General features: G+C 43.5%; 1 protein-coding gene across 1 annotated transcript; it reads left to right on the top strand.

Annotated features, from left to right (window-relative positions):
* The first annotated feature begins 3,645 nt into the window (after positions 1-3,645).
* LOC310635729 (nucleoside diphosphate kinase) lies at positions 3,646-10,654 on the top strand. Its single transcript, XM_083354947.1, has 5 exons — positions 3,646-3,765; positions 5,975-6,107; positions 7,236-7,337; positions 8,937-9,049; positions 10,196-10,654. Exons 2-5 carry the CDS (start codon positions 5,979-5,981, stop codon positions 10,311-10,313), a joined length of 462 nt encoding a protein of 153 aa, XP_083211073.1. The 5' UTR covers positions 3,646-3,765; positions 5,975-5,978; the 3' UTR covers positions 10,314-10,654.
* Positions 10,655-13,290: the final 2,636 nt, after the last annotated feature.

The following is a 13,290-nucleotide window of genomic DNA, read 5'->3' on the forward strand; positions in this document are numbered from 1 at the left end:
CAAATAACTATGCTTTCTTCTCTCTTTCTTCACAGGCAACCGAGGACACCAAGGCTATGGTACTGAAGGGTTGCTAAAATTCTAGCAGAAACATTAAGGTCATTTCCCTTATTTCCCACCTCAAAAACTTACTCTAAAAGGGGAAATTAGAAACCAGGTAATAATGCTTTGATATGGCTAGGTCCAGGACCACATTCAAGATGCTGCAACATCTCCCCTTCCTACAAAAAAACTGTTCATTGCAGTACAGGCCCTGTTCCTTCCCTGACCCTTAAACCAGTTAGATGGGACAGGGAACCAGCAACCAGGTGGCAGACCTCATCTCACAAAGTATTCTATGCATTGGGATACACAGGTTCCCCAGCGTCATGAGATTCTCAACTTCTCCACTTTTCAGTCTCTGCCCTGCTAGCTTCCAACTCCAAATAAATATAAATAATTTTATCTGTAAATCTAGTTAATCTTTCTTAGCTGCCCAGCCTTCCCCAATAGGGATATGATCACTTTTAAAAGAGCTATTGGACAACATTCTGCAAATGCAATAACAACAGAGAAGTAATGTCATTGCACCACTTTCACTGCTACCATTATGTCTAATCAGGTTCACTCCTTGTCTTTTACCAAATCTCACTCCAGGTATCTCTTTTGGCATTTTATGTCCTGGAGCTCCTTAATAAACAGAGACCACTACCATTCCAAAATCAATGCACAGCAGCCACTAGGGGCACTTCCATATTCCAGCATCAGTCAGGTCCCCAACAGAGTTGCCTCCCAGATACTCCCCAAGCTTTCTCCATGATTCCTCAGACAGACCATTCTTCTCTAGAATGGTAGTGGCATCTTTTAATGCCCTGGTCACTATGATTAGTTATATGTCTCCACTATCAGATCACATCTGAGTTGCTCAAGTTTGAATGTGTGACCTCCCCTGTCTGTTAGGCCTGGAGTGACTTGGATTACGCCTATAATTGTCATGGTAACCATGACATCTCAGGCATTCATAAAGGAAGATTGACATTTCCGAACACACTGATCTTGGGCACACCAACCACTAACACTGAAGTGAGATCAATCAGCTTGGGAAAGAATACTACTGTGCAGCTGGGAGGATGGTACAACAGTAGCACCATCAGATGGCCTGTATGATCCAAGAACACATAAAAGACCCCAGGTCTGATCACATGTGTGGAAAAATGCTTCTAGAGATAGTCCAGGGCTGTTGAGGTTTCCTGAGAGACATTGTTTGACCCTTTAAAATCAAGAGGTGACTGCAGTTAGTGTCACAAAATGAATGTAGGCAGTTGCTTTAAATCAGCTCAGGTTATGAATTGCATTCTCAGCTTTGAACAAAATAAAGTGTTTTATACCAGGCTAAGCCTGTATGGGCTAAGTTAGGACAATACACTTGCTAAAGTGTGATTGGCTAGGTCAGTGGTGGCGAACCTATGGCACAGGTGCCAGAGGCAGCACTCAGAGCCCTCTCTGTGGGCACCCATGCCATGCCCCGGAGGTGGCAACTGTCCCTCTTCAACCAGCCGTCTGCTAATTTGCCGAGGTCCCACGTGGCTGAATGTATCCCAGCATGGCTGGTTTCCCTCCCCCCCATCCCGTCCCTCCTGGCCTCACATGCTCTCCTTTTCCCAGGCATGACCCACTGCATCACCTCCTCAGCTGTTGGCCGACCATTCATCTTGGAGGCGGCTTCTTTGAACTACTGGCAACAGGCTGCAGAGTCCCAGAGTAAGCCTGTCGAGGGGCCAGCAGGCTGTGTCTACTGACGGACACCATTGGCCCCCATGCACTCGCTGGCTTGTGTGCGGGGGCCAGTGGTGTCAGGCAGCAGCCGCTCCAGCCCTTGCCTTGACACATGGCAATGGCACCCCCACCCTGCCCGCCTCACCCCACAGGATGAGTCTCCTGCCTACCGCCCCACCTGCCAGAGACCTCCTGGAGCTCCCCCAACCCTGCCCACCCCCCACAGGTGTCCCTCCCCACGAGCAACATTGAGGTGATCACACCCACCTTGGCCACACCCACCCAATCTTCCATGACCACCACAGCCACACCCACCCAGTGGGCCATGCCCACCTGGCACCCAGCGATAAATAAGTGGGTTTTGGGTTGCAGTTTGGGCACTCGGTCTCTAAAAGGTTCACTACCACTGGGCTAGGTTGTGGGTCAATGGGCTGTATAAACCCTGCTTTCTGATTAATTGGGTTTACTGAACCCAGACAAACCGAGTTAATGAACAAGGGAAAAATTATCCATGGTGGCATTATCCAAATATAGCCACTGGTTACTGTGATTAAAGTTAAGCAAAAACCTTTGCTGTCTACTATGTCTAAATGAATCCTACTGGTAATTTTTTTGTGGTTTCCAAAGACATTGAGATGTCATGATTCTTTTAGCTACTTCACTGTTTTGCTTCTAATGGATTAGGTTAGGCCATTAAGCACAAAACCCTGGAAAAAAAAGCACAAACAGAAATATGAAGCACTTGCCCACTCTAGAGGATAATGTGAGACCTATTAATCTCTAAGGCCAATTTCTTCATCCGCTAATGTGCCACGGGGTTTTGAAAAGGCTGAGTGAGGTGAATGGGGCAAATAGTCTTAAGTAGATACTATATCTGCCAGCCCAACAGTGCACACTGAGGTTTGGGGTTACATAATATGCAAAAGCTTCACATACTACCCAAAATGGAAGAGAGGCAACATGCGCAAGAAGAATCGCGTAACTGTAATTCATGTACTGTAAGGAAACTGCTTTGATCTTCTGAACTTAGTGCCTTCTGCCCACAAATCACCTACTCTGGTTCTGCCAGATTTCCATCCTTACCGCCTGTTCTCTACAATCAATAGACAAAGACTACTTCTCCGCACCCATGAGAAGAAATTGTACATTTTGCTTCAAATTTAGTGGGGTGGGGTGGGGGGGTTGAAAAAAAATATATGGTGTCCCAGGAGCCTTACATTTGGGGAAACACAGGTTTTTCCTCGACTTCCACCCAAAATTTTAAGTGAGTTTTGTCCTGTTTTAAGAAGAGACTGGGCAACCATTTGTCAGAAATGGTATAGGGTTTCCTGCCTGAGCATGGGGTTGGACTGGAAGACCTCCAAGGTCCCTTCCAATTCTTTTATTCTGGATTCTGACACTAGCAGGAAAAAGCAGCAGGTACCGGACATATTTGGGTCGGGGTGAGGGGACCTCGGGGGTGGGTGGGTGGCAAAACCCCACATCTGGAAGAAGCCAGGTTAAGGAAAAGCGCCACACTCCGTCCCTTTCGTTCGAGGAGAAAACGCGGGGGGCAAGAAGAGCTCTCCTTATGGGAAAAAAAACCCGTTCCACCCACTTTCAGTGCCAGACTTCTCCAGGGGGGAAACCCATTCGCGAATCAGGAAGGATAATCTACACCAGGGGGTCTTCAAACTTGGCCCTTTTATGACTTGTGGACTTCAACTCCCAGAATTCCTCAGCCAGCTTTGCTGGCTGAGGAATTCTGGGAGTTGAAGTCCACAAGTCATAAAAGGGCCAAGTTTGAAGACCCCTGATCTACACGGTCGGGTGTCTATGTAGGAGGGGGAGGGAGGAACAAGACAGCGAAGCCCGCCTTCTTTGCTGCGGCCAGGGGGTGGGTCGGTGAGATCCTGCTTTGACCCGGCCTCGCCTCGCTTCGCTCCTCCTCTTCCCCAGAAGGATTTCAAGGAGGCAGCTGCTGTAACCACGCCGCCTTGCCTGCCTGGCTCAGATTTTCCTGCAATCGGGGTAAGTGGTTTGCGTTTCGCTTTCCTCCTTTTCGGGAGTGGAGAAGCAATAAAACCGAAGCCTTGAAGCGAAGGAAAAACAGATTTGGAATGAAAGAAAACTTAAGACCCGCCAATCTAGCAAACCAGGGTTGATCGGGGGGGGGGGAGTGGGGGGGGGCTGTTTAACAGGCAGCTTTGCAGCTTGCCACGAAAGCAGAACGAGCAATTGCTCAAATGGCTTCCTTGCGAAGACCTTGCACGGACCCAACCAGGGGGACGCCTGCCTCTTCGAGCCGGCGGAAGGCGTCGCTCCCCCTTTCCGGTCTCCGTGAGCGAAGGCGGCCGTGGTGCTCCCTCTCTTCTCGGGTGGCCCCCACCGAGGCTCGAGCAATTCGCCTGCCGCGAAAATGGGGCCATCGCTACGCCTTCGTTTGTTGGAGAGGAGAGCGGGGCCTTCCCGGATGCTGAGGTGCTAGTGCAAGGGGTAGGCAAGCTTGGCTCTCTTAGGACTCGTGGACTTCAACTCCCAGAATTCCTGAGCCGGCAGGAATTGAACTCCACGAGTCCTAAAGGAGCCGAGGTTGCCTATCCCTGTGCTAAGTGGAAGCTCGAACACGTGTCACCGCCCGAGAGCCGGAGGAAGCGAGAACAAAGCGTGACACGTGGATGGACGGCCTCTGCTAGCCTTTGGAAGGGAAGCTGCCCGCAAGACGTTTTTAGGATGATCCAAAGGGAAGGAGGGCCACTCAACACCCGAGAGAAGGCAACTCGGGAAGCAATTGCCGGAGGGTGCAGGATGGCGTCTCTCCCGTCTGCTCCCAGATCGCGACTCTGCGAGATGAACAGTCTCCGCGAGTCCCTTTTAGGTCTCTCTGCTCTTTACAGATCCTTTATAGCAGGGGTCTTCAAACTTGGCCCTTTTATGACTTGTGGACTTCAACTCCCAGAATTCCTCAGCCAGCCAAGCTGGCTGAGGAATTCTGGGAGTTGAAGTCCACAAGTCATAAAAGGGCCAAGTTTGAAGACCCCTGCTGTATAGAAACGTTTTGTGGTAGAAGCACAATCAACGGCAGTGTTGTAGTAGGGAAGAAAAATCCAGTTCTGGGAAAGTTTCACCGGTTATATCCAAAACTGGTAGAGCTGCTGATAATAAGAACCATTTTGAAATGAATGCTCTTTGGGTCTCTGTTGAGTTCTCAATTTAAAAAGTATAGGGAGCCTATACTGTTGTTGTTTTTTTCCTTTGCCTTTGAGTCAGTTTTTGACTCCTAGCGACTGCTTGGACTAGTCCCTAAAGTTTCTTGGCAAGATTTTTCAGAAGCGTCTTTATCTCTTCCCTAGAGCTGAATGAGTGACTGGCCCAAGGTCACCCAGCTGACTTTGTGCCTCAGGCAGGTCTAGAAATCATGATATATCCTGGTTGCCGGGGATGCATTAACCAGTACAGCACAACAAACTGGCACTCTGTAATAATCTAGCTGGTGATAAACTACAACTCCCAGCAACCCTTATATTGGTAATACTACAAGGGTTTCTGGATGTTGTAGTTTAGTGATACCTTGAAAGCATGAACATTTTTGTCTACACACTGACCATGAAATAGTTTGTTACTTTAGCAGACCAGGTCAGAGGAACGGATTAGAAGCTGGCTAGTCCATTTTTAGAAAGGATTTTAATGTAGCATTTTTGGGGGAAAATACAGGCTTTTCTTAATGTTTTAAAAAGAATCTAAGACAGGAAGAAAACTTGAACAGCGCATTCTTGATGGCCAAAAAGATACATTCTAGAACAGGGATGTCAAACTGCCAGCCCATGGGCCGGGCACGTCACAACGAAACCGTGCCCACCCCATTGCCAGCAATGAGGAAAAAACTCCGATCTAGAAACATCAGAATTGGAAGGGGTTTACTTATCAAATTGACTGCTCAGCCAGAAATGATAGTTGCTTTTATATGAAGTATTTAACTTCACTGGTCTTGTGATGACACCAAGCCTTTCAAAAGGGCTCTAATTTCCTGTTTTTCACCTATTCATCCCTCCCTCCTTTAGCCAAGCAAACCATGTACAAACCTAACATAATCTGCCTTTTCATGCTTAGGCTCTTATGTGCTTTAAAATCTTTGTTGCTATAACTTGCTAGTCACCAATCAATTTTCTCTGTTTAGGAATGGTAAAGCTGAACTGTTTTGTGGCTGATTTTCACTGGTTTCTTTGTTTTTCTCTTGCAGAATTATGGCTTCTAATACAGAACGTACATTCATTGCTATCAAGCCTGATGGAGTCCAGCGGGGATTAGTGGGTGAAATCATCAAACGGTTTGAACAGAAGGGTTTTCATCTAGTAGCTATGAAAATGATCCATGTAAGTTTCATATTTGGCCAATGTGTTGGTTAATTGATAGATATATAGCTCTCTATATGAGTAAAATATTCTTATATTGAACTGCATCAGTTAAAGACAGGGGTCCCCAACCTGTGGGGCACACCTCACTGGCCAACCACTGGGCTGCATGAGTGGTTGGCCAGTGAGCATGCACAGCCCCACTCGTGAGAGCATCACAGGTGCTCATGGCCCCACTTGTGCAAGCAACAGGGAGTTTACCCTCCCACAAAACAATCCCTTCCTTCCCCCCTCCCCCACTCCAAGCCACCAATCCTGAAAGGTTGGGGAACTCTGGTTTAGGTTAGATTAAGCAATTGAGAGCTATTTTAGCCTACATTTCATTATCCTCTGTTTCCTAAGTTGTAGAGGGTTTTCTTAAAACCGTAAAGCTATACAAATGAGCTTGTCTGACTTTGGCTAGAAAACTACTTGATAAGATGGCATGTACTGTAACTTTTACAGTAATAACACTACTGGATGATCTGTTAAGATAGGTTATCCAAACTAGTACTACTAATGGGAGTTAGCTATCTTTACTTTATTATTTGGTGTGATATTCTTAGTTGTGTTCACAGAATGTAGGCAACATTATCACTTTCCCCCACATACCAGCATCATATGATCAGAAGTATCCCCGTGAAAAGTGGGAATTGACATTTTCAAGCTTCTTCAAGCTACCAAAAAGAATGCTTTGGGGCAGCAATTTGCTACATTTTTTCATTTCACATTTAAAAAAGGGGGTTGGTGCTATAATGAGCAGAGTCAGTGCTCATTTGTGTTTCTGCCTGTATTCCATTCTTTCCTGGCTGAGCAGGGGGTATAAAATAACCGGTGAAGTGCCTGTTTATCCCATTTTTGAAGGCTGTCTTAGAACTTTGTTCTGGCACCTGGACAAGAGGTTAATCTTCTCATCCTTGTTTGGATAATTGATTGACAGGAGTTAATTTTCCTTCCCCAACCTCCCAATTAGATTATGCTTTTCGCTTGATCTGCTAAATCCTCCCATTGATGCTGGTGCAAACAGGGCCATTCAGAGAAGACAGAATTAAAATAGATTTCCACTGATAATAGAGAATTAATCCATTGCTGTATTTCCTTTCTCTAAAGGCATCTGAAGAACTGCTTAAAAAACATTACATTGACCTGAAAGACAGACCTTTCTATTTAGGTTTAGTTAAATATATGAATTCTGGGCCTGTGGTAGCCATGGTAAGTATCTATTTATGAACATTTGCTTAACTTCCACCCACCCCTGATTTTCCTGAGAAAAATAATTTACCAGCTCTTATGTAACATGAACGTGTGTATCCCTCTAGGAAAAGGCAAATTAATGCGTGATAATAAATACTACATGTATTTAAAAAGTACTGTTCTAGCAAAGGATTGCTATTTTCTCCTTTGGACCGTAGCATTCTGCCCATTTCAGTAATGGTCTGGTGGTTTGGGGAAAATTAATTCCCTCAACAAGAAGTGGTTTATGGTGCTCTGTATGAGTTTGTATATTGAACATGTGGTCTATGACGGTAATAACATTTTGATTAGATTTATCCACATGAGACAAGCTGATTTCATCCCTGGACTAGAAAACTTTGCACATAATATCCAAAGTAGGGGGATTAGGGTAGGAGATATGATAGCAGATACTGGATAATATATCCAGGAGTAAATTAAACATCCTTATTCTATCATATTAAAGTCCAAGATTGTGTAAACTGAATGATGATAGACTTGGAATATATAAAAGCAAAAACTTACACAATAATGCAAAGAAACATGAAATTCATTCTGTAAAATAGCAAATTGAGCTGCAATTTAAAAGGCAAAACTAAATCCCAATGAATGGGATTTTCAGTGGTGATTACTATATATTGTTATCCATTATTATTATTATTGAATAAAAACCCTAGAATAGGGCTTGGTCTACTTCAGAATCAGCCCCTCTACATGGGGCTTCCCTTGAAGACCACTCGGAGGCTCCAACTGGTACAGAATGCGGCCGCGAGAGTTGTCTTGGGAGTTTCCCGGTACTCCCATGTTACACCTTTGCTCCGCGAGCTGCATTGGCTACCAGTTGTCTTCCGGGTGAGGTTCAAGGTCCTGGTCATGATCTTTAAGTCCTTACATGGCATGGGTCCAGGTTACCTCGGGGACCACCTGCTGCCGGCGTCAACTTCCCTCCGCCCAGTACGTGCCCACAGAGAGGGCCTCCTCAGGGTGCCTCCGGTCAGGGAATGTCGACTGGTGGCCCCCAGGGGGAGGGCCTTCTCTGTGGGCGCTCCGGCATTATGGAACCAACTGCCGGTTGAGCTCCGGATGGCATCAGACCTCCGATCCTTCCGTCGCGGGTTGAAGACCCACTTATTTGAATTAGCTGGTCTGGCCTGATGGGGGAATATGGGTTTTTAAATTGATTTTTAGTACTTTATTATTGTTGTTTTTTAACTGGGCACTGGTTTAATTTCCTTTTAACTTTTGTATTGTTATTTATATATGCCCTGTGAACCGCCCTGAGTCCCTAGGGAGAAGGGCGGTATAGAAATCAAATAAAACTAAACTAAACTAAACTAAATGTTAAGTGTGAATCTTAATTCCTGTTTGCATGATTCCTGCTGGCCAGTGGAAACCAGATGCTATCCTTCTTTGCTAAGCTTCTTAAATCTAGTAATTCCAGATGGTGTCTATAAAGCTAAAACAAAAATATATTAGTATATGACTTTTAAATATATGTATAATACGATAAAGCCCACAGCTATTCATTCTCACAGTATCGTATTTGCATCTATTCAATAAACCTATTTGTTTTTATAGGTTTGGGAAGGACTTAATGTTGTGAAGACAGGCAGAGTAATGCTCGGAGAAACCAATCCAGCAGATTCCAAGCCAGGCACCATTCGTGGAGATTTCTGCATTCAAGTGGGCAGGTTGGTGCTGCAATTTACTCCTTGTAGATTATAGAAAGCCATGCTAGAAAACAAAACTTGCTTCAAAAGTAATGTCATATACTATTAATGTATATAAAATATTGATCCTGTTATGCTAATACTTATATAGCACTTAATGCTGCTAACACATTTATAAAATACACAATGTTTAGCTATAAGTATTCAGAAATCTAACATAGTTAGCAGGCCTCAAGTGCAAGTCCATGTGCTTTGTGCTAATAGGAATTGTGATCTTATACTCCAAAAGCCCCAAGTATAAAATATGATAAAGAATATCTAAGGGTGGTGCTATATTGTGCTGGAGATCCACTCACCCCCAAGAACTGAGTGATTTCTATTGAAGCTCCCTTTTGACCAGCAAGTTGGTGTTAAAAGAGTTGTTGTATGACCCACACAAAGTAACTGAAGTGACAATGCTTAATTTTGGGTTTGGTATAAAATTTACTTTCAAAAGGCCCTCAAACAGGGAACAGGAAAGAGTGTATAAATGCAACAACTGTATAATCATCTTATTCACTTAAATGGGATCTCCCATCCTCTTAAAAACAAAATGTAGGGAATGAAGGTATTTTATCCATTGCATGGTCTCCACATCACTTTCCACATTTTTATTTATTGATATCTGATGGCCAAAGTTTAAGAAACACTGTCTACATTAAAACAAGGTGCTTTGGGAGGAGATAGTTCTTAAGAATTTGACCCAAACCTTTAAATTAGACCTTGACTGATTTAAAAGTGATTGCTAACACTTTGAAGTGTGCCCCCAAACAACTCGGTAACTAAATTGAGAATATTTTTAAAGGAAATCAGGCTAGACACTAGTATTTTGTCAGGAGGGTCAATTTAATCTTTGTCAAGCATTGATATCATTGATGCACAAGCTGAAGTTTGACAAAAGCATGCATGACTATAAACTACAGCTAGAATGCTATGCTGTTAATGTAACAGCTTATACAACCATCAGACTTGAGTGGTTAGTAATAATTTGATTATGGATGGTACTTTCATCTTAGAAATGTATGATAGGAGTTTAGAAATGAGCTTATAGAAAATTTTTAGCTACAAGCAGTCTTTATTTCTTTAATTACTTCTCCAAATATCCTAACATCTTTGTCTTCTCTAAAGGAACATCATTCATGGCAGTGACTCTGTGGAGAGTGCACAAAATGAAATCAATCTGTGGTTCCAGCCTGAAGAACTTGTGGACTACAAATCTTGTGCTCAAGAATGGATTTATGAGTAAAGTAGTCCTTCAGAGGAATCGTGCCTTCTTTCAATAAGTCATTTCATTCCACCCTTGCATTTCATGGGAGCAGTTACCATAGTTACTTCCTTGATTGACACTATGAAATAAAGGCATCATGAACAAATAAGTGTTCTTGTCTTTAAAGAAATGAAAAGGTATGTGTGAAATGTTTGAAGTGTATTCGTGGTACACGTGGTTGTCATTTTAAAAAGATCTTCAATAAATACAGATGAGAGACATGGTAAAAAATTTGAATTCAAGACAAGCTGTTTTGGCTATAATAGTAGCATACTGGAAGCATCTGCAGTGCTTTCAACTAGGTCAGAACACTGAATTCCAAATGTGTTTCATTTTATAATAATAATAAACCTTTATTGTCAAAGTACAACATGTGTACATTGAGATTAGCTGAGCCTCCCCCCCCCCCGTGCTCTCTCCCCCCAACACACAGTGACAACAAACCCTCCATCCCACCACACTATGTGAACCAACTACACCACACACCGGCCTCCCAAGTCAATTCTGCATAAGATTATGTCCCATTTAAAAGCCTAACAGCCCACGGATAAAAGCTATTTTTCAGCCTGTTGGTACGGCTGGCTATATTCCTATATCTCCTACCGGATGGTAGGAGAGTAAAGAGATACCGTCCAGGGTGTGAGTCATCCCTGAGAAACTTCCTCACTCTTCCAAGGCAACGAGCCCTGGCGATGTCATCCAGTGGTGTCAGGGAACAGCCCACAATGTCTTGTGCTGTGCTCACTACCCTCTGTAATACTTTCCTATCCGCGGCTGTCAGACCAGCATACCGAACCACAATACCATACGAGAGGACGCTCTCTATGGTAGACCGGTAAAAGAGGGTCATTAGCTGTTGTTCTACCCTGTTCTTCCGCAAGATCCTAAGAAAGTGAAGCCTCTGTTGGGCCTTTCTAGCCACCTGGGTTGTGTTAACTTTCCAGGTCAGATCTTCACAGAGGTAGACTCCCAGAAATTTAAAGGAGGAAACTCTCTCTACACAGTCCTCCCCGATGTAAAGTGGGGCAGGTTCCTCCGGAAGTCTAACACCATCTCTTTCGTCTTGCCGATGTTTAGGTGCAAGTTGTTGTTACTACACCATATGGATAGTTTTTGTACCTCCGCCCTATATGCTGTCTCATCCCCACCTGTAATAAGACCCACCACAGTTGTATCATCTGCGAACTTGATTATCGCAGTGGATGGGTCAGATGATACACAATCATAAGTGTATAAAGAGTACAGGTAGGGGCTAAGCACACAGCCCTGTGGTGTGCCGGTGCAAAGCTTCAGGGGGGTGGACAAAGCAGACCCGAGCCTCACTGTTTGTACCCGATCCCCAAGAAAGTCTTGAATCCAATCGCAGATAGCGGGGAAGAATTTCAAGTCAGTCAGCTTCTCGATGAGAATGCTCGGCAAAATGGTGTTGAAAGCCGAGCTGTAGTCAACAAAAAGCATCCTGACGTAACTACCAGGTTATAAGGAAGGATCTTGCAACAGCACCTAACTAAGTAGGCTAATTCCTGGTTAGAACTTGGATGGGAGACCCACTAGTGAATCCCAGGATGGTGTGGTAGATTGAGGAACTGAAAATGCATTCTAGAAGGCAGTGGCAAACCAGTTCCATATTGTTCCTGAGAAAAGCAGTCCAGCACCGCTCAAGGGAGTCATACCTTCTGCAAAATCTGCAAATTCTACAATTCTGTAATATTATTTTATAACATCATCAATTCACACTGGGCTTCTTCACAACAAGAACATATTATATCAACTGCATAGTCAAAATTCACTTCTAGAAAACTCTTCTCGGCTAGTAGTGATTGTCCTAAAGCTGCTTTTCTCTTGCTTTTTTGTAGAGTGAATGGAAGTACATGGCAAGCAAATACCAGTTACCAATAAAATATCTTTAAATACAGGTAGCCCTCAATTTATGACCAAACTGAACCGAAAATTTGTTGCTAAATGAGAAATTTGTTAAGTGAGTTTTGCCCCATTTTACAATGAATTTGATTTCCCCATTAACTTTGTCAGAAGGTTGCAAAAGGAGAACATGTCTGTGGGACACTGAAACCATCATAAACATGAGACAGTTGTCAGGCACCCAAATGTAAATCATGTAACCATGGGGATGCTGCAACAGTCATAAGTATGAAAAATGGTCATGTCACTTTTTTCAGTGCCATCACTAAGCGAACTGTTGTAAGTTGACTACCTGTAGTACATATCTCCAAATCTTAAACAGCAGAGTTCACTTACCATAGAATTGATTCTGGTGCCCAGTATTTTTCAGTATGTCAGAATTTTGTTTCAGGAAATTTAAGCTTATTCGACGACCTAGCCATAAGGGCGATTCCCATTCTTCCCAGCAGGACTGCACAGCATGGCCCACCAAATAGCCTTGCAAGGCCCGGTGGCATATTTTAAAATAAACTCACTCCTGCCCCAAAAGAATGCTAAGTCCCCCAAGCCTCACCACTACCAAACAACTGATCAGCACACCAAGTATTCCTTTATAGCTTGCAGTAATTTTGGTCAGTGTGGTTCCTCCCATCTATAAGTTGTGTGGACCTTGACTATAAGCTATCCAGCAAAGTGGAAACAATGGCTACCTTTGTATATTTCTCCTGTAATGCAATAACATCTTAGTTGTAGTTTTCAACAAAAAGTGCTACTTGATGTGTGTAGCCTTCTAAAGTATTAAATATTTCAATTGCATTGATAGAGATGGAATAAAATAACAATGTTCATTCTGAAAATCTTTTTAATCAACTGAGCATTCCTAAGCATATCCAGGACTGGAGAATAAGGACTATAAAATCCCGGTAACTAAATGGGCAAAGAAATTACTTGATTTGTGGTTTTATGATAAAAAAACTCAAGTAATTCCTAAATCATAGCCATAATTTTATGGCCCATAACTATTTTGCAGTTCTTAATTTATTTATTTATTTATTTA

The sequence above is a fragment of the Vipera ursinii genome (assembly GCF_947247035.1).
Source record: "Vipera ursinii genome assembly, chromosome: 2".
Taxonomy (NCBI): domain Eukaryota; kingdom Metazoa; phylum Chordata; class Lepidosauria; order Squamata; family Viperidae; genus Vipera; species Vipera ursinii.